Source organism: Myodes glareolus, chromosome 15 (genome assembly GCF_982192425.1).
Source record: "Myodes glareolus chromosome 15, mMyoGla1.1, whole genome shotgun sequence".
NCBI classification, from domain to species: Eukaryota; Metazoa; Chordata; class Mammalia; order Rodentia; family Cricetidae; genus Myodes; species Myodes glareolus.
In genome coordinates, this window is record NC_142040.1 from 49,466,181 (window position 1) to 49,493,541 (window position 27,361).

General features: G+C 43.1%; 1 protein-coding gene across 2 annotated transcripts in view; it reads right to left on the reverse strand.

The window, feature by feature from the left end:
- Osmr (oncostatin M receptor) overlaps positions 1-27,361 on the reverse strand; it is a 75,046-nt gene that overhangs the window by 25,244 nt on the left and 22,441 nt on the right. For both annotated transcript variants that reach the window (XM_087896914.1, XM_087896913.1), the window contains 6 exons: positions 21,647-21,731; positions 13,391-13,560; positions 7,565-7,736; positions 4,676-4,954; positions 3,208-3,343; positions 2,389-2,540 (listed from right to left, as the gene is read on the reverse strand). In XM_087896914.1, coding sequence (XP_087753040.1) covers positions 2,389-2,540; positions 3,208-3,343; positions 4,676-4,954; positions 7,565-7,736; positions 13,391-13,560; positions 21,647-21,719 — 982 coding nt within the window. In that variant the 5' untranslated portion in view covers positions 21,720-21,731. The remainder of the gene's footprint in view (positions 1-2,388; positions 2,541-3,207; positions 3,344-4,675; positions 4,955-7,564; positions 7,737-13,390; positions 13,561-21,646; positions 21,732-27,361) is intronic.

Sequence of the window (27,361 nt, forward strand, 5' to 3'; positions counted from 1 at the left end):
ATTAAAAGTCAAAAGTTGGTCTTAAAGATATCCAAGATAATTGAACTTTTAGCAACACTCATTAGTGAGCTCAAAGACACGCACCAACTTAGAAAGAGTCACAGGAGCAAATACGCATGACAGCTTTTTAAGCAACTAGGAGGTAAAAGGAATCATCTTCTAAAGTAAAAAGAACTCAAGATAAAGTGGCAATTTATAAATTGCCAGAGTGGCTACAGGTTTTTAAATGTGTAAGTCATATACATAAGAAAAATTTAAAGCTTTACGAGTAAAGGCCTAACCTAATATAAAAATTACCATGCTCCATGCATCGGAAGGCTTAGTATCAATAAAAAAAATTTAAAACTTTATGAGCAAAGGCCTAACCTAATATAAAAATTACCATGTTCCATGCATTGGAAGGCTTAGTATCACAAAGTGACTTATTTATTCAAGTTACAGTTGTAGATTCAATATAAATCCAAAAATATCAGAAGAGGTTATCCTGGAATTTGATAAGTGAGTGCCAGGGTTTATATAGAAGAGTGCAAGAGCTAGAATGACAACAACCCACCTGGCAAAGGGCAACAAGAGACTTAGCATCGTCCAGACCCACTGCAGCTGAAGTTCACGAACTTAGAAGGAGTATTAGCAGAGAAAGAGACCAACTGCTCAGTTGCACTAGGACCCTAGCACTCCAATACACTGTTTGAACAGGAAGAGTTGGCCTGTTAAATCAGCAGGAAAATAAGAGCTACTCAATGAATGGAAATGAACAAATGGTTCTTTTAGAAACAAAAACCCCTCAGTGTTACATCCCAACTTTATTTGATAGACAAAAATAGAGATTTAAGTTTAAAGACACTTTAAAACTCTGTAAAAAAAATTATGAATGACTGTATTTCTGACTTTGATCTTGGAATGAGAAAGGACTTCTTTAAAAGATTTCGGTACACTTCTCTGTGTTAAAACTGAGATCTTTCATTGTCAACAGGCATGCATGAAATTAAGAACTACAAACTGGGTGAAGATATTGGCAACATAGGAACCAACAAGAAAGGATCTGCATTAAGAATGTATGAAAAACTCTCACTAATGGAAAACCATAACAACCCATAAAAGGATGAACAAATAACAGGACCAAGCAAATCATAAAAGAGAACATGGATATGTTTCCAGAAGAGATATATAATTTGTAGCCACCAAGAAATACCATTTTATTCCCAGTCCAATAAAAACTGATCCATCAGCTTGAGGGAGAATACGTAAATCCATAGAATGAGAGTGTAGCTGGGGAAACTGCTTTGGAACAAGGTTAGAGAGGTGAGTATCCAGGAAGACTATGTCTCTATCAATTCCATTCTTAGATACAAACTTTAAAAAAAGTACATGTATACAGACACATGGAAAATCCTAATATTAGTTAAGACAGTGCCCCAACTTGCAAGCCATTGAAAGAGATGACTGACTGAAATAGTGTAATTTCCCATGAAGTGCTCTGTAGTAGTACAGTAGAGGACTGCAGCCATGTTCCCCAGGGCAAGCACATCATGGCAACTTAATATAGTATAAAAAGTCGCTGCTGGGTTGCTATTGACGGCCCGATATACAATCAGGCCCTAATCTCCCAGATCTCCCAGGGCAAACAGGAAATGAGAGCAGAAATCCATATATTCCTACACACAGTTTAAAGCAACAGACAATTTTGGTTAAAGAAGAACAGAGAAAGAGAGAGAGGTTCTGGAATATACCGTGCAGTAAGTCTAGGTCAGAATGCTAGTTTTCAAGTTTGCTAGAGAGCTCATTGAGACTTGAGATAAGATCAAGATAGGTGCTTAAGAATGCACACATCCATGAGGGAAAGTGTGGGCAAATAGAAGTACGGGGGCTCGATGAGGGGTGTCCTTCTGTACGCTGCAAACGTGCGTTGCTTTTATTGGTTGACGATGGCAGAAAATAGACAGTCAGGAAATCAAAACAAAGATGTGGCGAGAAGGAAGGCAGAGTCGAAGAGATGTCATGTAGCCACCAGATAAGAGAGACGGCAGCAGCGGCTTAAGGAGAAACAAGCCAGAAGAGAGGTAACGCCACAGCCTCGTGGCGATACATGGGGCAGTTGGAGTGGTTTAATTTACAGGAGAGAGCTAGGCAAAAATAGCCTGAGCCATTGGCCAAACAATTACAATTAATATTAAGCTCTGAATGGTTATCTTATAAGCAACTGTAGGACCGACAGGCAGAGGAAAACAGGTCCAGTGTGAACGGGAGAGACAGAAAAAAGACTCCCTTTACAAACGTTAGCTTTCCTATGGCTGTGAACTAGGCCAGCATCTACAGTGTATTCACTGGGTCTCGCTGTATAGAATAACATGCTAATGGCCATCATGGGCCACGGCATCGCGGTCTCACCTCTATGGGTCAGATTAAAAATTAAGTTGACACTTCTTTTCCTTAGGTTGTTTTCGGCCGTGAGTGTGAAGTTATATGCTTCCTGTGAATCTTCAGTGATTTGCCAGGTATGCGAGTTTCTGTGGTCAGAAAGCTCATGTCTCCCAGAGAACCTTAAAAAATGAAACAAAACAAGACAGCAAAGACAGGGTTTAAACACTTCCATCAAAGCAGATGTATACTGATCCCTTGGAATTTTCTGTCACCAATAGATGAAACATTTCAAAGAATAAATAAATACATAAAAAATATTTATTTTTCAATGAAAAAAACATTTCAATGAATTTTCTGTATGTGATGAAATTTTCTTGTGGGTGGTATAGACATCAATTAATCTAGATGAATATTCTTAACAATTTAGAAAAATTAGGAAAAGTTATATCAACACATAAGACTATTTTATTACAAAGATATACAATCAATTATTACCATTTTTATTGTACATGTTCTTTCCAAACAATCAGAGGTCCTATACCTCTGTAGACACTGAAAGATTTTCTTGTGATTCCAGCAAGCAATTCTGAAATATTTGGACACATTTTCTGCGATGTCTAGGTATAGCTCTCCTTGTGTTCCATGTGTTTTTTGTGAAGTAGAGTTGGACATTTTTCTACAGACACTTTAGTATAAGTTTAACTATCCAGGGTAGGAGAAAGAAGTTCATCCAGAGGAAAGAAGACACATTCAAGAGTGTGTGTGTCTTCTCTAAGAGAGAATCACTTGCCATGTGCTGATTAAACAAGGAAGAACCTGCAGATGATGCAACTAGAGCAGACTCACGATTCATATAAACTGTAGTTTTGAGAATCTTGTTGATGCCAAGCCAAAGCAGTGTCTACCCCGGGTTCCCATGAACATTTCAAAGTCTTAAAGTCTTGAGTTTCACAGGAAAAATTCTTGGGCTCCTCAAGTATTTCTGTCCATACAAAAGAGAAGATGAAAGATCTTATTAACCCTTTTCATTAGATGACAGTCAAAAGGAGGTTCTGCTTGGGGTCCTAACACACAGTCTCTCAATCCAAGAAGGAATCAGGAGGTGGAAGTCAGTAGACCGAGAGCCTCAAACAGGCACATTTCAGGTGCTTCCTCATGCTATACTCCCCCATTCTGGAGTACCTTGGGGGTGAGTAGTCAAAATAGCGCATGGGATTGGCAACTGTGTCTATCTGAAAAGGGGTTGGAGCTCCATTTTGATTCCGTGGCTTGCATTCAACCCTAGGGATGCCAGCCAGACTGTGAACAAGTTCAGTTCTGCAGTGGGGAGCAGAGAGTCCCAGGCAGGGCAAAGCTCCTTGAAATGTGGAGCCCCTTCTGTTCCCAGGGCCTCCAGTAAGGGATTCAGATGATGGAAGCATCCAGGACTGGAAGTGCCTTCTTTGTCAATAGAGAGAGATGTTCCCTATGGTTTAGAGTGACAGAAACTTGAGAGCAGACACAGAAGGCCATAGCACAGGCCCACTGCAGCCCACAGAAAAGTCAGCATGCTCCCACCCCACTGAGACAGGGCAAGGAGTTAATTTTCTATTCAGTTAAGAAGAGGATTGGTCACTGTTGTTGAGCTAATACGCCAGGGCTAGAAGCTGCCCGTATTCATAGATTCTCTAAATCATCACTATGCCCATTCACAGAAATGACCAGGAGAACAGGCGTAGCCCGGAGATGGGGTCAGCATAGGTCTTTGCACTCTTGTGCACCATCCTTCTGTGGTTGGCTGGACTACAGCACCACTCCTCTCTCCATGATTCAGACAGAATTCCAGGTCATTTGGGTTGAGGGAAAGAATATTTTCTCAGAGGAACAGGTCATATCCTGAAATCTCTCTCCTTTAATTCTGTTGGTTCTAGGAATAAAACTGTTAGCAATAAAACAAGAACAATAGAAAACCCTGGGAGTATTGCTTTGGATATTATTTTTAAAAACTCTTTTGGACGACTTGTAAAAGTGAAGAAAACTAAAACCACATGTGAACATATTTCTTTGCCTTCTGGTACAGGAGATCCAAGGTGTTTCACAGGAAATAAGAAAAAAGGAAGCCATGCATGCTAATACAGTGGTTCTCAAACGGCTGGTCAAGATGCCCACAGGGGTTGCATATCAGGTATTTACATTACAATTCATAACAGAAGCAAAATTACAGCTACGAAGTAGCAAATAAATAATGTGGTGGCTGGGAGTGACAACAACATGAGAAACTGTATTAAAGGGTCACAGCATTCGGAGGGTTGAGAACCACTGTGTTAATACTTACTTGAGACAAAGAGAACAGTACCAAGCAGATTTTTAGTCACATTCATGGCTTGACAAATGATGTTTGTCCCTGTGGGACTGCGGAAAACAACGTTATTCAACTTCATTAATGATACGTGTGAATCAAGTGGTTCTTCATGGATTGGCTTTTCTTGCAACTTACAGGATACGTTATATACATACTCCCCATACATCAAACACATTGTGACATTGGAGCCTTCTTCCAACAGTTTGTCTTCAGGAAATATTAATAACGTATTAGGCTCAACTGAAACTTGTACTGCAAGACAAAAAGCCTCGGTTAGAGTTTTACTCAGATTTCAAGACAAATCCCCTCCTACTCCCTGTAGTTAATAGAGTTTTATTCTACCTTCTTGGGAAAATAACAGCCTAAGCTTCCACATGATTCCTGGACCTTCTGGGGGATCCAAACCAATCCTTTCCACCACACCACCCTTTGTCAGACTGTTCCAGCTAAAACAGCGTGACTATCATCACTTCCGGTTATTGTGATGTTGCTATGTCTGCAGTTGCTCTCCTCCATCATGCAGGAGGCGCGACATGACTTCTCAACAGTGGGATAAGTAGGGACTCTGAGCAAAGTTTGTTCAGCTTGTCATTAGTAAGGCCTTATTCAGATCTCTTAGGCCTCTGTGAGTGTCATCTTGAGATTCAGAATCCTGGGAGATGAGTCTCTGGGCAGGTCTATGAGTGATCACATTGATTAGGTTAATCAAGACTAGGAGACCTTGCCCCTGTGGGCGGCAGCAGTCCCTGGCTGGAATCCTGGACCGTATGAAGAGGAGAACGTAAGCTGAGCGCTGGCGTGGCTGTTTCCTGATTGTCGGTGAGATGTGATCAGCTGCTCAATCCCCTCCCAACCTGGCCGTCCATGCCATCACGGACTGCACCCCTGAACTGAGAGCCACACCGTCTCCCTTGAACTGCCTAAACACAACTAAAGCTTGCCCAGCCCCTAAGCCATGTCTGTCTCCATCATGCTGAATCTCACTCCCTCCCCCTTCCCAGAGATGTTGCTCCCTCAATTCCCTCTCCTCCTGTCCCAGTCTTTTCTTCCCTGTGACCTCCGGCATGTCCAAGTCCTTAGGACGCTCCCTCTTTGAAGGAACTTCCTTCCTCCGTGTCGCCACCTTCTTCAGCTTCTCCCTAACTAACACTCAGACTTTCCTACCTCTATCTCCAGGCTGGTGTAGCCTGGCTGGTCACCTATCGGGCCACTAGATACTGCTGTCAACCATCTCAGCGGTGCCAAGTGCCCTGGGCAGAGCTTTTCTGAAGGCTTTTAAGACCTCTTGATGATTCTGCTGAACAGCCACGAGTGAGAAACTGCCCTCCGAGGGCTCTGAGGGTCAGGTTTTCACTTATTCTTATATACATTTTATGGTTACAGTTTTAAGAAGTCTAGTCCATTATACCAGAGTTGTTTATAATACACTTATTTCTTTTTCTCTTGCTGTTGTTAGCTTGTTCTGAGGTGAGATCTCATTATATATTCTTGGTCAGCCTTGAACCCACTATACAGTACATTCGATTTATTCAGTGAATTTATGTTCACCTCTGACTCGTTTATGGAGCAGTGATTATGTGCTAACATGTATGGCTTATTTTTTTTACTTTTTTCCTGCATTTCTATTTTCTTTCTGCATATATATACATATAAACACATACACACATATATACAAGCATATATATATACAGCACACATATGTACATGTATACACATGCATATATATGTGGTGTGTATATATGCATGTGTATGTATGTGTGTGTGTGTGTGTGTGTGTGTGTAATCTTTAAGCGGTAATAAACAGTTGTGAAGTGCAGGCTTATGTAGGTTCTTTACTTTCCCTGGTTCTCATTTTCTGTATCTGTTAAGTGAGAATGAAAATAAAGAATACTTCTTAGGGTTAATGTGATAACTAAACCAGTGTCTAGTGTTTAAAATGGTAGAATGTATACTTAATTTTATTACTATAAATGTGTGCATTAAGTTATTTCTGGGTTAATAGGTTGTTAGTTTCAGTTAATAAATTTGCACCAATGCTTGGCAAAGGAATGATTATATTAGTAGAATTCATATAATATGTCAGGACATATAGTGAGGAATAAAGATACTATTGCTGTAGAGCTGGCCTGTAGCCAAGTGAAACATGAGAAGCTATGGCAAAATCCACTCTAAATTTGACCTACAACAATGTTCACTGATCAAAATTGAAGGATAGTTAAAGTTATTTGTCTACAATTCTATCACTGTAATAAAAAGCTGATTTTCTTCTCCCGTTATTGATCCCTGCCTCTAAATTGAGGATCGGCAAACCACAGTCCAGGAGCCAAGTCAAGCCTACCATTTCTTTTGTAAATAAAGTTTTATTGACACATAACTGCCCTCATTTGTTCACACATTGTCTAAGGCTGCTTTCTGAAGACTTAAGTGCATAGTCTCCAAAGAAACTGTTGGGCCCTTTACAGAAACATTTCCAATACCTGTTCCAGATATATATGTGGATATATATGTGTGTGCATATATATGTATACACATATTTATATTTATATATATGCTGCTTTAATAAAAACATACATGCAAACTTAAAGTAAACATATTTTGCATATTTGGAAAATGAATACAAAATTATCTGAATCATATCATTAAATCAATAAAAATACTTGAAGGAAGACTTCAGACATCTAGAGCTCCATGGGAAATTTCAAAACCGCTTTTTAGTTCTATTATGACCGAATGAAAATAATGACAGTATCAACTCAGGGCTTTCAAAGGGAGTGGAACATGCTACAGTTGCCTCCTGACCCCTGAGTTATACTGACTGATTATTCCTGTGACCACTTCATGCGTAACCATTTCACTTCTTACCACTAACTTCTTTCCAGGAAGTCCAGCTGCTCCAGGAACGCTGCGGAGGGTACTTGGCACCATCTACCACTGCCCTTATTCGGATGAAATGTGCTACACATTCCAAAGGGATCTCAGACTTCCAGTTCCAATGCAGAACTTGGTTCCACTTCACAGGGGTGCTGTAATTCTCCTAAAAATAAAGGAAATGTCTGGAGATATACAGTCATTACATCCTGGGAAATAGGCCAACCTGAATTATTCCAAAGGTCAAGCTCCTACCCCACTTTGACACCACCATGATCCTAAGCTAAGTCCACTCCTAATTCATCACTAATTAATCAGTAAATCCTAGTTCATCACTCCCTTGCTCTTATGTCTAAGCATTGGCAGCTGTGACCTCCTATCTCCTCAATCCCCATGACTGTCACATTGCCCAGGGGCCCAGGCAGATCAAGTGAGGGAAAAGAGAAGCCATTCAAGCCTTGAATCAAAGATTTGAGACAGATATTCAATCATGCCGGTCACTTGGACCTTGCTAAGAAAATTCTAGAAATCTAATTAATTGCATGGTCCTTTTAGAAGTAAGCAGTATATATATATATTCGTATTTTTAAATATTCATTTTAGCCAGAGTTAGAGTAGACTAGCTAAAGTTGAGAAAACAGGGTAATCTTCCGTGGCACCCTGGGAACAACATCTCCAGAAGTGGTCCTTGTTTTTCTCTCTTGCCTTCTCAAATGTGGCAGTCAAATGGACCACATCTCTCCAAGAATCCCCCTTTGTCAGAACCTTAGGCCCTAGAGGAACCAATAAGACAACGTTCCTCATACTGTTCTTTGAGGACCCTACTCAAGGTGAACTGAATCTTTCTAAGACGTTGGCATCTCTAGTATCAAATTTGATCAACTTCATGTCATCTTTCTCTACCTTGCAAGGTGCCCACAATCTGGTTTCACTAGTCTGAAGGTATGTTCTCTCTGGACCCAATAGTCTGCCCAATACTTTTGTAGGTTTTTCTAGCATTTCAGTATCTGCTCATGAGGCATTGCTGGCTTAGTGTCCTCCACTTCCCTCTGCATTAGGAATCAGCTGCGTTATTGAAGCTCAAGTCATACTCCATCTCCTTCATGGAAGCCTTCTTAAAATATCTCAGGGTTGAAGATGGAACCCAGGGCCTCACACATGCATAGATAGTGAGAACTCTGTAGAGCCACACCTCAAGTGACTGTGAGAATTTTCTGCTCTTTTTTTTTTTAAATTTTTCCCATCTCCAAACACCACAAAGCCTTCCTGGACTTTACCTGTGACTCTGGTATGAATCTAAGAGAGCAGAGATTATGTTTTCTTTTTCTTTGAGTCCCCCATAGCTTCGGGAACTCATTTTTCTTTAAGGTGCCCCTCCAGCACCCCAGCCTTAACCCCAAGTCTGTGCTGGATAGTTTTATGTCAACTTGACACAAGCTAGAGTCTTCTGAAAAGAGGGAACCTTGGTTGAGAAAATTACTCCATAAGATTAGGCTGTAGGCAGGCCTGTAAGGCGTCTTCTTAATTAGTGATTGATGGGGGTGGGTCTAGCCCACTATGGGTGGTACCATTCCTGGTCTGGTGGTCCTGGGCTCAGTAAGAAAGAGGGTTGAACAAGCAGGTAAGCTGAACTCCATGGTCTCTGCATCAGCTCCTGCCTCTAGGTTCCTGCTCTGCATGGGTTCCTGTCCTGACTTCCTTTGATGACGAACTGTTAACTGTTACACGGAAGAGCATCAAACAGAACCAAACACAAACAAACAAACAAAATTCTTTCCTCCCTAAGTTGCTTTGGGTCACAGTGTTTCATCACATCAATAGAATCCCTAAGGCACAATCCTTACAGCACCTTGAATTTTCTGGGGAAGCCAGTGTGAGTCTGCACCGTGTACCTTAGCACAAATGACAAATCCTCAGTATGTGGAGCCCAGTAGCCACACGCCATGCTTGGGGGCCACAGCTCTTACATCTTTACCCTGTTCAGATCACCAATCTTAAATCATGGCGACAACAGATTCACACAGCCGGGGAACGAGAACACTGTGATCTACCTGGGTACGTTTAATTGTGTGCCTCCTCTCTAGTCTATACAGAACAGACTCTTTAAAAGTGTTACTATCTTATATCGCTTTATTATTTTGCTTTGTCCTTTGACAAAATATATTTTTGTCTGCTTATTTTGATATCCTGATTCATGAAACTTCCGTTATTTAATGAATACCCTTGAGACATCGTATTTGAATATCATTAAATATAAACACTAGACAACAAAAGAAAAAAAAACTAAACTAGACAATGATAGTAAACTCATCATGTGGTCAGCAGGCCACACAGTTGGGGTTCCCCTGTGACTCTCCCTACATCCACCCATTCCTGCCCTGGTACTCCCCGGCAGCCAACTCTCATGTCTTGCCACACCCTTTCTTCTTACTGCTCTTGGGGTAAACACATCTGATCATTCTCCCCACGGCCCTGGGTGGTCTTGCCCTGCATCTGCCTGCCCCAATCTGTCTCCACGTGCTCTAAGCCCACACACTGCATCCTGCCTTCAAATCTGATAGCTAACCCACACCCTTTCTCTGATCTCTCCTATTGGGTTTTCCCAGAGATCTTGTTCCCATCTTTCATGCTAAATTAACTCCAACTCCTCTTTCAGATCTTGTCTCAAAGAATCTTTTATTTAAATTGTGAGAGAAAATTAGGCCTAGCCCCAGCATTTACAAGTGACCCTTACACCCCCACACTCTTAGAACATCCCATTTGTGTGCTCAGCCTTTGAATCCCCACACCTTACACAAAGCCTGACGCAGGCCCACAGCCCAACATTCTGAGCTAGCTAATGTCGTCACCTGATTAATATGCAGTGTGTCATGTTTTCCCAGACACAGCGTGAAGTCTATCTAACCTCAGATTACGCTCTGCGATGTTTATAGCCTTGCCAAGGAAGAAGATAAACTTTGGCTATATCAGTCAATTAGTGATTAAGAAATGTGATGAATTCAATTTTTTTTTGTCATTGAAGTGGCAATTTGAATATAGCCATTTCAGGTACAGAAATTGGCAGACACACAGGCATAGAAATGTATCTGAGGTCAATGACTCATGGCAGAAGCATGAATCCTACCCCTCGATGATTCCCACCCCTGGCATCTTTCCAAGCTTGCGATGCTATTCTGCCTTCTCTTGCTGTTGACAAAGGAATACAGAAAATGTCCGAGAATAAAGAGCAAAGCTTGACCTGGGGCAGCACCATGTAGTGTGGCTGTCGGGAAGGCTCTGTGTTGATGTGGGAGAATTGTCTGTATTCTGTCAATCATATTTTAATAAAACGCTGATTGGCCAGGCAGGCAGTATAGGTGGGAAAACCAGTAGAGGTGATGCAATGAGAACAGGAGAATTCTGGGAAGCAGAGAGGTTCCTCCGCCACTCCTGTGCAGATCACTGAAGAGGCAGCATGTAACTTGCCCAGCTGAGAAAGGTACGAAGCCATGTGCTAAAGTAGATAAGGATAATGGGGTAATATGTGTCATAAGAGCTAATAAGTAGCCTGACCTAATGAGTCAATCAGTTTATAATCTTATGGAGTCCTGTGTGTGATTTTTCTTTGGGCTTGCCCGGCTTTGGGGTACTGGGTAGGACAGAAACCCCAACAAGCCAGTCGTCATGTTACACTGTGTGGCCAGCACTGGCAGGGAAGCATCCTGCTCTAGCTACGAGCACCGAGGCCGTCTGGCTTGTTGGAAGCACAGTGAATGATGACCTCGGAAGCTGTTTTCCCTCCGCACAAGTGGAGATGGGGTTCCTAGCTTGTACTCTAAGGAGCTGCCCAAGCAAAGGAGAACTTCCAGAAGGAAGGAAGATCTCAAGTCCCTCCTCAACTTCAGGCACCAGAAGAGTCAGACGAGCCATAGCGTGTGAGCATCCTTCCCGTCTTGCCATGGAGAAGAGGGAGGCTATTTCCCCGCCTCTCTCTGCTGAACTGCAAAGAAAGAGCTATGCGCTGGTGGCCATGAAGCTGAGCTGAGGCTGGAGTTGCAGGTTTTGAGTTGGATAAAATGAATGGATGGAGTAATAGTTACATTGGGGATCTTAACCCCGTGTAAGTTAGAGAAAAAAATTTCCACATGCCACTTTCCCTTTCAGAGAGACATTCCAGGACTCTAATATGGGATCAAATTTAAGAAAACAAAGGATTGGACCCACTTGTTCCATGACTAACACTAGTTACTTTTCCTGACATGAGAATTGATAAGAATTGTCTTTTAGAGGAAGATGGAATAGGATTCCCTAGTTCTACACTAATGCTATTTTGTTATGGCGATAAGTGTCAATGTTTCAAAATTCCCCAGCACTTTTCCTGACCTTCTCTTTTTGGACTGTCCTTTGTCCAACAGAACCTTTGTTGAATGTTTCCTTAGTCCTAGTCCACCGACCAATACCCATAATAATCACAACAATCAGGTTTCTTTGTGTAAGGTGGGATGGTGGGAAACTATGCTGACAGTGGGAAGTGAACAGCTAATTATTACGTACTACTAAGATGACGTCACACATTCAACAGCGACCATTGTGGGAAACTGCCCTTTGAAAAGACAGCCCAGCAACAGACTTGCTATAAACCCGAGTGGACTGAGTCAGATTTTATTTACTTTAGGCCCCTTGCTCAGATCTCATATTTGGTAACGGATATGGGAAAAAACTGAAGACTTTAACATTAGTGACAGGCTTAACTGGAAGGGCAGACATTCTTGATCCCTAAATGCCAAGCACTTGCTGCCTGAGGGAAAGGGGATCTCAGTGGGCTGATGGGTCCTCATCTCCGTCTTCTGTGTCCTTTATCTCTAATGCCTGTGACCAGAGTGCTCTTAGATGAGACTGTGTCGGACACAGTAGACACATCTATTACCTGAATCAAGATGAGTGAAAATCTACCCCCAAATAATTCAGAGCAGAAAAATGTTGAAGATTTTCTTTCATTTGGTTTGATGCAAGGGATCATGTAGTCCAAGTTGGCCTTGAACTTATTCTGTAGAACAGGGTATCTTGAGCTCCTGATCCTCCAGTCTCTACCTCTCAAGAAGGAGTTCATCAATTAATTTATGTATTAGCAAACCCACATTCCAGGAAACAGAGGACACTAAGTTATTGTCCAATGCAGTCCACGGGCACCTCCTGTGCTGGCCAGATAGTAAATGCTGGGACTTGCTCCCCTGTGCCCTCAGCACAGGGTAAGTAAAAGGACCCCAATAATCCTCTCTGTGAGAAAAGTTTCAGTAAGTCATTATATCTCATTCTGGACCACCCAGCTTTCCTGGTGATGCTGGGTGCACAGAGAAGAAGAGAGGAGAGAGTGAGATAACTGATCTGCAGACAACATTCAGACCCGGTGTTTGCAAGGACAGACCCAGTGACTATCTTGGGACAAACAGCAAAACAGACAGAATCTATTTTCTTAATAAATCCGTCAAACCTAATGGGCCATATTACTTTGTTTTAACTCAGTGGTTCTCACCTGGGGGTCAAATGACCTTTTCACTGGTGTCGCCTAAGACCATCAGAAAACACAGATACTTGTGTTACAATTCACAACAGAAGTAAAATTACAGTCAGGAAGTAGCAATGAAAATGAATTTATGGTTAGGGCTCACCAAAACATGAGGAACCATTTTACAGGGTTTCAGCATGAGGAAGGCTGAGACCCACCTGTCTTAACTAAAAACCCAGGGATGCAATTGTTTAGGAAACCTGTATTGAGAAGGAAATGTTGTGGGATCATAAGATTTCTTAAATGATTAAAAAAAGACAAATGAAAATACTTACCACCCAGATGATGTTGGATGTGTTCATTCTACTGATCTCTATTTGAAATACCATGTTTAATTCTTGATGAGTAAGGTTGGGGACAGTCCACTGTAAATTCACTTGCTGAAGTTTAGATTGAAGAGTTACATTAAGTATCTCAGGCATCCACTGGAAAGGTTCACCCAACACTGAAGGATCAAACACAGATATAAAGTAACTCTCAATGGGGGCACGACTGAATAGACGCACACCCAAGAGAGACGCTGTTCCATGTACTCCCTGGCGAGTTTTGGACAATGTGTTTGCATATACATTCTATATAGAGTCTATAGTGATAGACTCTGAGAAGGCATTAAATGTTGCATCAACAAAGGAAGAAATTAAGACCCCAAAGGTGCAAAAAACTTGCTCCGCAATGCACAGCATATTACCAAGCTAGTAAACAACTACACAAATGTGTCTTTCCTGAGTAATCTAACTGATTTGAATTCCTAAGGGAGACAATAAGATTTAAAAATATCTCATATTCTAATTTAATACTAAAAATCAGTTTTTGGAAACTTTGAGTTCCGTGGCTTATTAGAAAGTCCCAGAGTGGAAGCATATCACCCACATAGACACGGTTCCATGTATTTCAATGTGCTGAGCTTAAATATCTCCAGCAAGAGTTCGCTGAACTCTTTGGGTGAGACAACAATAATTATAGGCACTTAAGGATAAACAAAACACTCGTGACAAGATTCCCCAAGCAGAGAAAGAGCCTAATTGGAGAGACACAACCCAATCATGGAAACAGTCGTGACTGTGAGCGCGGAGCAGTGAGCTGTGCAATCACACTGCAAAGGAGCAGGAAACCAAACACGGACAGATTCCTGCACATCACTGGCTCCTGGAAGTGCCCAGTCTCTCCCTGACTGTCGTTAAACCTTACACAGAACCACAAGCATAGCTTGTACACAGAGACATCAGTGGCAATACACTCTGCTACAAGAGAGACTGTGGGCCTAGCTCTGCTTGGGTTACTGTCAGTTCCAGAGAATAGGTTGTTGACTTCCGCTTAAGAGAGGGAAACACCATAGAGAGTTATGGAATTATTTGTTGCTGATTCAACTATTTCAACTATACTGAGGGGATCTGAAGTAAACTGGGGACATTACAAAGGTTTTAAAACAATAAAGGCTCCCGTCATAAAACCAGCTGGCGTCCGCTGACCCATCTGCTTCTTGGCCTTCATTTCCCTAGTTTTCTAGACATTGGTGACCTTCTTGTACTTCATTTCAAAGGCAAGAAAGCATCTAAGGGAGGAGTAGTTTGGTAACTAAATACAAGCTTAGCATGAATAAGTGTAAGTGATATTTCATTTGTATTTTAATAAATAAGACTTATTTGAGGATCAAAAAAGTAAACAGCCACCCTGGCTAGCCTTGCAAACCAGGCAGCAGTAACACAGGCCTTTAATCCCAGTAGCCACACTAGCTTGCTGTAGAGACCAGGTGGTAGTGGTACATGCCTTTAATCCCAGAACCAGAGAGGAATATAAAAGTGGGAGGAGACCGCTCTCAGACACAGACTCATTCTGAGATTCCTGGAGACAGCGTCGTCATTTCTGACTGAGGTAGAGATAACAGCCAGTGGTTGGCTGTTTGACTTTTCTGACCTTCAGGTTGAACCCTAATTTCTTCTCTAAGTTTTTATTAATCATGCTACAAATAAAGCCCCCAGTTCAGTTCCCCTGCAGCCTCTCCCCTCCACAAAGGCAAGGGAGTGTCTTCCCATGCAAGTGTTAGCAACCTGAGAAATAGGAAGGGCCCCAAAACACCAGTGCGCATGTACTGATTTCCTCACGGAGAATGTCAGTAACAACCGTGAGCATGTGTTATTCACTAGGCACGGCCACAGTTGCTTTACATTGGCTATGTCACGTAACACTGTAAAACCACAAGACAAACTTTATTATGGATAAGGGAATCGAAGCTCTGTGAGATTAAGTAATTTACAAAAACTCTGAGAAATTTAAATAGTGATCTCCCTGATAGCAAAACATGCGCCCCCCTTTGTCACGCTGTCTCTCAACTGGTCAGATAGGATCCGTTGCCTGACCCATGGTCTCCTGGGATGGAATGCCTGAGAAATATGCTTTATGGCCACAGCAGCATCCAGGATACGGCCGACAGAATGAGATTCCGGATGGAACCACTTGAGCTGAGGTGAGAAGGAAGTGTTTCCATGTGACGTGTCCGCAGAGGGGGACTTCACATCCAGAGAAAGCATTGCCCTCAGACAGCAGGAGATTGTTGATACAGGTTCTTTGGAAGTGAGGCTAAGAAGAACACCCATAAAATGAAAGCTCTTTATAGATTACACATCCTGCGTGACATTTTCTCACAGACAGCGTGGGAAGGATGGATGGGCTCAGTGTGAGCACCTCAGCTTTGGATTTGGCAGTGGGTCCCTTTCATATAACATGAAAAGCATGAGTAACAACAGGAAAAACAAATAAATTGAACTTTATCAAAATTAAAACTTGTCAGTTGGGTGGTGGTGGCACACGCCTTTAATCCCAGCACTCGGGAGGCAGAGGCAGGTGGATCTCTGAGTTCGAGGCCAGCCTGGTCTACAGAATGAGTTCCAGGACAGGCTCCAAAGCTACATAGAGAAATCCTGTCTTGAAAAAAAAATACAAAAAAATTTAAATTTGTGTTTTGAGGAGTGTCATAAGACTGGAAAAATGGGAGAAAAATTTGGAAGTCATGTGTTGGGTAAGTTTCTAGTATCCCCACTAAATAAAGAACTTCTACAAATCCACAACAGAAAAACAACACACCCAGCTTCAAAATGGACATAGGACTTAGAGGACATGTCTCCAATTAAAATAAACAAATGGCCAAATGGTAACGTTATGAGATGCTCAATGTTGCCAGTCATTAAGAAAGGAAGATGAAACTCAGGATGGTATCACCTCACACTCTCAAGGAAGGCTTCAGTAATAATTAAGTGCATGGGGATAGCACATGTGGACAAGGTTGTGGAGACATTTGCAGTTCGTGTATCATGGAGGTGGGCTGTAAAATGGCCCATCACTGTGGATAACGTTTTGGCAATTTTTCAGAAAGTTACAATGGAATTATAGCACAACCGACAATTCCATTCCTGGGTCTATTTCCCACCCACCTCCCAGATGAGACCAGAGATTCAAATAAACATCTGCCGCTGAGTGTCTGAGTAGCACAGATCATCAAAGGGCAGAAACAGGTTACGTGTCATCAGTGCATGACATTCACACTGAAAATCTTGATTGCGACATGCAAAGGGTTATTTCCTAGTAGTAAGAGGGAGTAGAGTGCTGATCCATGCTACAACGTAGGTGAATATAACATGAAATAACATGATGAGTAAAAGAACTCAGACACAGGGTTACATACGATATGGTTTTACTTATGTGAAACATCCAGACTAGGTAAATCCATAGACACAGTAAGCAGTCTGGTAGTTGCTGGCATTGGGAATCAAAGAATCAGGAACTATCGTGTAATAGATATTAATGTTTCCAGCACCCAGAGGCTGTGTTTCTGAAGTTGTTAGGTTGCCTGATACCTAGCAGTATTAAGAAGCAAGGCTCCACCATCCATCCCCAATAGGCCAACCAAATAAATAAGTAATAATACACAGCAGAGAAAGCAGGTTTATTTAGTTTGTCTGCATTGGGAAGAGAAACAAAGAGACCCAGTGGACTCTCTAAGTCTACCTTGAAGGGAAGTACAGGTTTAAGTAGAAGGCAGGAGGCATGCATTGTCATAATTAAGCCATCCCAGTCAAAGTGAGGTCCTGCCCATCACTGTCTTCAGCTCGTCTGTTGTGGAATATTACTGTCACAATGTAAAGATGTGTTGCATTTGTTTCACCTTGCCTGCATAAGGCACCCGATTGGTCTAATAATAAGCTGAATGGCCAGTAGCTAGGCAGGAGAGGGACAGGCAGCGCTGGAAGGCAGAGGGAATAAACAGGAGGAGGAATCTTGGCTCAAGAGAAGAACAAGAAGGAGGAGAAGAGAACGAAGGAGATAGAGAGGGATATGCCTGGGGCAAGAAGCCAGGCAACTGGCAGCCAGTCTGGCATGAGAAGCAGCGAAATTAAAATAGAAAGAAAGAAAGAAAAAAGAAAGGAAGGAAGGGAGGAAGGGAGAGAGAGAGAGAGAGAGAGAGAGAGAGAGAAAGGTGGAAAGTCCCGAGGCAAAAGGTAGATAAAGGGAAATAGGTTAATTTAACTTAAAGAAAAAAAGCTAGCCAGAAACGAACCAAAGCTAGGCCAAGCATTCATAACTAAGGCTCTGTGTCATGACTTGGGAGCTGGTTGTTGGCCCAAAAGAAGAAACCTGGTACACCAGTCTCTCCCTCAAGGAAGTTGGGAAACCTCTTCTTAGGAAAAAGTTCCTCCTCTGGAAGACACTGGGCTTCAGCCTTTTCTTTCTTCTGCCCTCTGACTCCCAGGGAAATTCCAATTCCTTGGGAGTTAAATAATCTGACAGATTAAGGGAAGGGCACAAATTTAAAATATCTTCCCTCCAACCAAGATAGTTACAGTAATATATTAAATGTCACTGATTAATGATTCACTGTAACCTTAAAGATAATTCATTTTATTAATTAATTTAATTAATTTATTAACTTAATTTTATGTTATGTGACTGTTAACTCAATAAAAATTTTTATGATACATGGTAATGATAAAGAAACAATAAAAAGCTGAGATTTTAGAATCCTGTCAACTTCATTGTCACCAAATTGTCAAACTTAAATCATGTGTTTTGATTTAAATTCTTCCACAATGTGATGTGGGAGTCCCCTCTGTGCACTGTGATTATGATTAATGAATAAGAAACTGCTTTGGACCTATAGCAAGGCAGAACTTAGGTAGGCAGGAAAGCTAGGCTGAATGCTGGGAGAAAGAAGGACAGAGTCAGAGAGAAGTCATGGATGCGCCACCTGAGACAGACTGGGAACTTTAGCCAGTAAGCCACAACCACGGGCTGATACACAGATTACTAGAAATTGAATAAATTAAGATGTAAGAGTTAGCCAATAAGAAGCTAGAGCTAATGGGCCAAGCAGTGATTTAAATAATACAGTTTCTGTGTGATTATTTTGGGTCTAAGCTAGCCGGGCAGCCAGGAACTAACAAGCGGCCCTCTTCCAACTACTCTGTGGTTTGTGTATGGTTTGAGTGTCCAACAGAGATTCTCAGAAATGTGGTTCTAGTGTGGGGATGGCCAAAGGTGGTAGAACTAAGAAGAAGTAATTAGGTCTAACTAACACGCTAGTGGAAATTCGATCAGAGCTAAAATCCACGCTAAAGGGGGGAAATCACACTTGGTTTTAGAAGGTTGCCTCCCAGGGCTACCGATGCAATGTGACCAGCTACATTGACTGTGTCTCATCCTTCCTTCGGCTGCCTTTTTCAAGGGTTTTGTCATGATGACTTGAAAGTAAATAATTCTCATGTTCTCTCTCTGTCTGCCTAATCCATGGCTTTTCTCACCCCTGATGACATCAGGTTGTCATAGGCTGCTTTTCTGCTGAGGGCTGTGGCCCGAAACAAGAGTGACGAAGTCTTACTTAGCTCAGGGAAATCAAGATTAGCAACACACAGTGAGTATAGATATTCTACATTTGATCGACACATGAATGAGTCAGCTCCTGTCTCACCATATTTCTGGAAGCTCTACCCAGTTGTCCTATGTTGTTTCAACAAAGGGGAAGCTCCTGAAATTAGTCTACCTTATCAGCAAATGTGGAACGACTCAGGTCCTTGAGTAACATTAGTGAGAAGTAATGTGGGGTGGGGGGGAGAACCAAAACTCCGAGGTGAAGCCAAGGAGGTCAAAGGTACTGTGGGGATTAATAAATCCAGTCTTGCTGACTTTTCACAGAAGCTAGTTGAGGTTAAAAGTGGAGGTGGATGCCCGTGCCAAGGCTCAAACCAGACCAGACCCAGGGATTTTGGCTCCCAGGCCCACTCCCATGTCATGACCCGGAAGTGTGGCTCAGGAGGCTATTGGAGACTCCATTCTGGGCTTAGTCACAGACACTGTCCCATTTTCCCCACGGTTTCTCTGACAAGCCCTAATACTTCTGGAGGAAATACTGTGTGGTTAATTCCCAGAAAGGGATACCATGTAATAGTTCTTAAAAACAACATGATTCCAGAAACATCTAATATCAGAAGGAAACATTCATCCTACTTAATGGCTTAAATTTAAAAAAAAATCCCCTGGAGACAGATTATTCCCTGTTTGTATACATGCATATATGTATTTGTGTTTTTCTCTGTACAACATGATTTAAACTTTTTTACAATGTATATTGGAGGAGAGCAAGGTGTCTCTGTGAGAAAGGGAGCTTGTGGCCAAGCCTGATATCCTGAGTTCTATCCCTGAAACCCACAAGGTGGAGGGAGAGACAGAGTCACACAATCTGTCTTCTGTCCTCCACACATGTATTGTGACATGCGTATGCACATAACTCCTATATGTGTGTGCACATGTTCATGCATGCACATAGACACGCACACACATGCACACCTCAATGAATGTAAAAAAATTAAAAATCTCCACATATTTACAATTTTTCTTATGTATAACCTCAAAGAGAAAAGAACACATCAGAATGCTGTGGTCAACTCCTCTGGCTGATGGAAACATGGCTGGGGCTAACTGAAGGGTCTTACCTATGTCCTATGGCTTGGAAGAAGTTGGCTCAGGTTGTTTGACATGCAGTCTCTGACCTGAGCCTAGTTAGTTGATCGAGTGGTGCCCTCACTAGCGTGAGTGGAGGTGTGGTGGGCAGTAGACACGGAAAAAAATCCCCACAGCTCTGAGGAAGACAAAGATCTACCTGTTTTGTAAAGAGGCAGAAATGGAAATCGGGTTGCCAGGAAATTAGGGAAACATGTTTGATCTAAACAGTAGAAACGGAGCCGCAAAGGCTGACGCGAGAGCAGTATGTGTCACATGCAGAAGACACGCCGTGAACAGTCGAGTCACATCATGAGACTCTGCTGCGGGGAACAAATTGGCAAAAGCGTTGCGAATGCTGGGGGGAGGGGGTGCCTCCCCATGAGGACGTGGTGTGTTAGGTTGTCTCCGAACCAGGGGCTCTGACCTGAGCCTGAACATTCTCCATGCTCAGCCTCCCGAATCAGTTACAGTGTGCTTGACCCCAGTCGCAAGGCAGACTAAGGGAGCTACGCACGCCACCAGGAAGAGAGCCCCGTCAGCTGGCAACTCAGCTTATGGAGGAACTCAGCTAGCTGCTGTGTAAGAAGCCAGGAGAAATAGCATATCCCCACATGCCGAAACCAAGGCTGGGTCTAAACGGCGTGAGGCAGAACTTGAGCCTATTAGCAGAACTGAAATATCCACTTTTCTTTCCTTGCAGATCTAGGATAAATGAAGGTTTCTAGGCATACTCTTTGCAAATGTCGCTTTCCATGCACGGGATTGTATCTGCACTCTTTGTTAGAAAGCAAATACAGCAAAGAATAATACAGGAAGAAAAAAAATGTAAGGTTTTATACAATATGGACAAAAGCAGGAGAAACTTATGAGCCAATAGAAACTTTCTCAAGTCTAAGGATCTATGTTTAAGTAAGTTCAAAGTAATAAAGTATCCATACACATTTGATAAAATATTCACATGCTTGCACATTGACAGAGTTGACTTACTCTAAACTGTGGTCTTCTGGGGACAGCTAATTGACAAACACTATTTCTTTGACAGTAAGCAGATTTCAGCACTTCCAATATTACACACTTGAGAGAGTTTCTACTGCCTTCCAGGCTATGATTGCTTTTTAGCTATATTTTATAAGCCTAACAGCTCTTGGCAAGCGTGACTAAGGGGCATGGGAATTTGTTCTAACCCAGCCACGAGAACTAGTCTGGGCTGTTCCATCTTGCCCAGCAGGGTTTGGAACGAAACACCTTGGCAACGGTCTCCATGAAACAGAGCAATCCTGAAGCTCCGTGGTCTCAGCTCCACTGACAACCACACCGATGAGCAGAGCACCGAGCAGGAAACCAAGGCGAAGTATTGGACTTACTAATGGTGCCCTCAGGATGAGGGAGGGCACGCCCAAGGCAACTGTGACTTCCAGAGATTTACCGCACTTCATGTGAGCTAATCACCAACTCCGAGGGAAAAGAAATTGCTTAACTTTTCTCCAATGCACTGGTTGGTTCATCCTTATATGTTCTTTACTTCTGTTTCGGCTTCTTACCTGCAGCTGGGGATGCTCTCAGGGGTAGCACTGCCAAGAGGAAGACAGGATGAAGGACCACGGAGAAAGCCATTGGTCTGACTGTCTGCAAAAGATAAATTACAAGAAAGGGAATTTTTATTTATTTAATCTTTAACTCCTAGTTGCTTTCTCAGGCCAGCTATGGTCAGGGTCCTTTTTCACCCCTTGGATCCATGTCATCTGCCTTTGGAGGAAGAATTCACATTTCCTGTCTCGCGAAATGCTCCTCAGGTCATAAGTGAGGCACAGCTGATAGAGTCGGAAGCCTGGGCCTCAGGGGACCTGTGTGGGCCTCGAAGACTTCCTCTGTGGTGGGTTTCTAAGGCTTGGTGGCAAGCGCTCAGTGATCAGCCAGTTCGTTTGATTCATCCGAGCAAAGCCAGTAAGGCAAAAAAAAAAAAAAAAAAAAAAGTTAAAAATGAAAAACCAAACCAAACAAACACAGATTGAAAAGAACAAATATAATCCCAAAAGGTCTCAGTTTAAATTAATCACGTGAGAGGCTAGAGCGATGCCTCAGAGGTTGGGAGGCCTTGTGCCCTTGCAGATGACCTGGGTTTCATTTCCAGCACCCACACTTGGTGGCTCAAAACCATCTATAACTCCAGTCCCAGGGCTCCAACACCCTGTTCTGGCCTCTGCGGACACCGGGCACACGTAAGGCACACAGGCGCATGCGCAGGCAAAATAGCTACACAAAAAGTAAAATAAACAAGTTATTAAAATTTTAACCAATGTATTAAAAAACCTGAATTCACCCGCAAGCCATCTTCATGCGCCCCTTTTCCTCTCACTGCAATTCAACCTGGGAAAAGTTAACATACTCCTGGACAGTCATTCTCATTGTTTAATACCATTTCCGTTTTGTTTTGGTTCTGGTGGGTTTTTTTTTTTCTTTTTAATTTTGTTTTGGTATTTTGCCTCTGAAAAGAATTGCAAATTGCAGGCCAAACGATTTCCACTGATTCATAAGGTGATTTGAACGGAGGACAATCTGAGGGCAGAGAGAGAGAAAGACTAGATGACCTCAAAAAGACCAATTCCTTCCTAATTTAATAGCAAACCCATTAGTCAGGGGAAGCATTAATCCTCACTTTTCTCTTTAGGACTCTGAGTCAGCAGGGAGGCGTACAGAACGGTTCATAGAAATCCCGTTTCTGCCCTTGTCCTGTTGCCCTGAGTTAACCCAGAGCTAGAAATTCTGGGAGTCTGTTTATGAGATCCCACTGCCACTGTCTCCATTCATTTTCACACAGGGTCTTACAGGTAAAAAACCACTGCACAGACAAGAGGTGGCTAAAGTAAACGACTCTACGGTAGTCACCATGCCTGTGCCTGCGCTCTGGAGTCGTAGGCAGCCTTTCTGCTCTGTTTTCTACTCTTGGCAAAATAACAGTCCATTTGCACCTGATCTCTGCTTACAACTGCATAGTCTGACTGAATGCCAGAACCAGGGGGAGAGCTAATTCAAGGAGAAACCGAGTGTGCGTGCATGTGTGTGTGTGTATGTACACACCAGGGGAGCATAGGAAGAGGCCCTTTGGGAAACGTTTGCCATTCTGTTGAGAGTGACTTCAGCCTGGGTCCAGGCACTTGCCACTGTCTCCTCCCACTAACTCTTGGGACACAAAGGGGCCACCGTGGGAAGGAAATTTCATGCCACTGTCTGAAAGAAGAAGGCTCTGAAACTGATGTGCACACCAAATGGTTTCTCTATGACTGGGCTATTAAAAATGTTTCTAAACACATGACGTTACCTCAAAAAGTTAAAGTCATGGGGCAGAGAAATGCCCGGCAGAGAAAACCAGAAGTAATGGTAAGTAGAAATCAGGGGGTAAAGGTCACCAGGTAATGCAAACAGAAAACACAGCATTCACAGAAGACCACCAAGTTGGTATCCGAGCAGGGTGTCTGCAGTTCCCACCCTCTGCTCTCTCATACCTGTTGGACTGAGAATCCTGAGAAAGAGCAACAGCGGGGCTTCTGATTTCTTGTCATACCTGAGGCCCACCGTCTCATACACACCAGACAGGCAGCGACTGTGACCCAGAGGTCATTGTCCTCACCTGAGTTCAGGCTATAGTAATCCCCCTTTCTGCCATATCATCATCTTTTGGCTTTCCTCAGCCAGCCACTGTCTGACAATACAACTGGGAAAGTTCCAGAAATAATTAGAAAGTTTACATACTTTTACAAGTATTTATTTACTGAGTGTGTGTTGTGTATGTGCGCGCATGTGTGTGTGCGCATACATGCTCACGCTGGGGTGCACATGTGGAGGTCAGAGGACAGGCTCCACCATGCAGACTCCTGGCTCAAGCTCAGGTTGTTAGGCTTGGCAACCAGGGCCCCTGCCCACTGAGCTATTAAGCTTCAAATGGCTTCTACTGCAGTCTGTTGCCACGCTTGCTCTGTTGCTGGGGCTGCCAGTGTCTTACTGTACAATCGGGCACAACACAGGAAAAAGACAGCACATACAAAGTGTGGGTCTACCATTGCTTAGGGCTGTCTCCTGGGGGTCTTAGAATACACTCTCTGTGGACATAGAGGACCCCTGCATAGTTTGCAGTGTCTTCCCTAGATGGCCACCATCAGCCCAAGGACCATGGGCCGTAAGTCTTCACTGTTGCCTGGGATCCTCCTGGAAAAATCAATAAAGTTCCTGAAAACTGGCAGAAAGGGAGTTGGCAGCTGTGACATCTCAGGGGCTCAGTAGACAGTTTCTTCAGAAACCACACAGGAATAATCATCCAACAGCCAGAGGCTAACAGTGTGTGGAGAAATGGACGCCACTTACTTGCAAACCCAGGAGGACAGCATTATGCAGGGTAATAGAGCCTTCTCCAGTTACGCTAGCCTGAGAATGCCAACTGTTTCTTGATGGGATCGTGAAGACGGAGAGTACCCAGAAGATTCAAGGACCAAAAGGAAGCAGGTGTGGCTGAGGGGAGGGGAAGAGTGGGAGGAAGCCCAGAGATGAGACTGAGCGTCTTTGGAGCATAGAGGAGAAAGAGTAAGCATTGTATTTGTATAGCTTGAACTGCCATGGAAAATCCCTGGAAAGATTTCACAGAGCTATACTGAGCTGATGCACAGGGCACAGAGTTCAGAGATGCAGAAAGAAAGGGGGAAGCAGAAGTGGAAGGAGACATGAAGTCGGAGTCAACAGTCTGGATGAAAACTAAGGACAGGGTTAGGATGGTGGAGGTAGCGTGGTGTGGTGGGGTCAGCAAGCGATTTCAGAGGCAGAGCTGACGAACCATGGGTGGTGACCAAATGAAATATCAAGAATTTTGGCTCAAGCCCTTTGGAGAATCACCATTTAGCAAGGCAGAAGACTGGGCTGGATGGATTGGGAGCCTCTATCAAAAGCTCTCAGCTCCAGATAGAAATTTAAGATGCTTATTTGATCAACAAGAAAAGAACCTAAGCAGCCAGCTGAACACATGGATTTCCTGTCCATCAGTAGAAAAATGTCAGCTGCGCATAAGACTATGTGATTATCAAGACAGAAATAAAGACGGAAAAAGGACAAGTTCAAGCCCAGAGCTTTGGGATACTCCACAGCCTACACTATCTTCTCGGGTCACACAGGCACCATACAGAGAAAAATGAAAACCCTGGGTAAGCTTGGTTTCCCAGCACTCTCAAGGATGAGGGCTGTGAGTGGGCTGGTAGATCAGTACCTATCCAAGGAGCAGAAATTTCTCATTGCTCAGGACACACGGTGTCCAGGCACCCAGCCTCAAACTCACCCAGCAGCCTCAGAAGCTGCGGCTCTCAGTGAGCAAGCAGCGTTCCACTCCTGATTTCCGGTAAGAGAAGGAAGGCAGAGAGGGGTGTGTCTGTCTGCCCGCCTGTGTCCTTCTCCAAGTCTGTTCTTTCTCGCATCTTTGTGCCACTAGAGAGAGCAGATCTGAGTCTAAGACGCACTGTGCACCAGAGTCCCAAGACATGCCTGCCACCCATCTGGGAAATGAAGAAAAATGAGTACCTGTTTCCCTCTACTCCCTCTTCTTTGCTTTCAACTTATTTTTAATGAAAACACAAATTAACTCCCATTCAGGCCTTTTTTTTTCTGCCATCATATTTGCCCAGTTCATAACCTTTGGCACACTTGGGGCTGGGGAGGTGGAGAGAAAGGTGCCAACTCTTTTGTAATCTACACTCTACTCATCCATCCGCTCCTGTCTCTCCATATCTTTCCCCGTCTCTGGGCTCCATTCAGTGTAGATCAACCTAATATCCCTCTGTGAAAATCTTACTCGCTTCACTGTGTTCTTTGAATGTCCTCCCTGCTCTTCAAATCTTCTGTGCAAACTCCTGTTTTCCCCCGAAGGTCCTCTGAATGTCCGTCAGGGTGAATGCTATAGGCGTAATAAAGTGCACTTCTAAGGAACTCGTGGTGGGCCTTCCCTTACCAGAATTTCTGGCTCAGTCAGGACTAAAGTATGTGTTCCTGGGAAGTTTCCCTACCACAGAGGATCCTCATGAGACATTGCAACAGCCAGCAGTCGGTTGTTTCCCCAAACCTGGGTGTGTTGCCAAATTATTCAAAACTGGCTGGGTGACCTATGGCTATCATATGTAAATGCCACTAATGGATGTTTGTGGATGGTGTGTGTGTGTGTGTGTGTGTGTGTGTGTGTGTGTGTGTGTTTGAAAAAGTTCTGGTTTTAGAACTGAACAGGCTCCAAGAGGTTATATGGTAGACCACTTGTCTCAACAAATTTCTAAAAATTGAAATCATGGCAAGGATCGTTTTCAACCTCAATGAGGACAAACTGGAAACCAATTCCAGGAGCTCTGTGCTGACGTGCAGAGTGGCAGGCATTTAGGGACAGTTCTCCATCGTTTCCTTCCTCCAGGGCACTGCCAGTAGGATTGCCGAGCCCCTCTTCAGGGTCCTCATTATTTCTGTAATAAGACTGATGTCTCACAGTTTCCCTCCAGTTCCCTTCCCTTAGGCTCCGGGACAAACGTCTCCTGAAGGTGCTAGCATTTCTTCTCCATCCTAACTTTGCATCCCTCCAAGGGATAACACGTGTCCGCCAAGTCCATAAATCAAATCCTGACATAAGGAGCTGAAATGGTTCCTGTACAACATTACTTCGGGGAGGTGTGACCTCCACTTCAGCTAAAGCTTACTCTCTGATTGCTAGGTAAATCCCAAAGGAATGATAAAACCAAACGCAAAGAATATTCTTGATCCAAAGCGATGCAGAAATTTCACACATACTAAAGGTCATACAAACCATTTGGGAAGAGATACTGTTCCTATAAGTGATACTGGAGCAATAACCTGGACATCATGGGGTGTCCAGCATGTACTGAACTGTGATAGGAGACTCAGGGTCATGCTAGACTTTGGTAGTTAGTGGCTGTACAATCAAGCGCTAACTCTTTGACTGCCTCTTCTGTGAGAATGAAAGAGCCTGTCTTAGTAAATAGTCAGGAGGGTTAGTGGGATTAAGAGTGACCTCACATAGTAAATCCAGTAAGGCTTATCATTATTGTTACTATTTTATTCCTTCAAGCAAAATATATTCCAGATAGATACAAAGATACAAACCACAAAAGGCACCTTAGTAAAACATTGCTGAGATTTTTGTGCAATCTAGAAGTCATAATGTGAAACCCCAATGCAGTAAAGACAAAGGCTGCTATCTCAACTATGTAATTTTTAAGAATTAA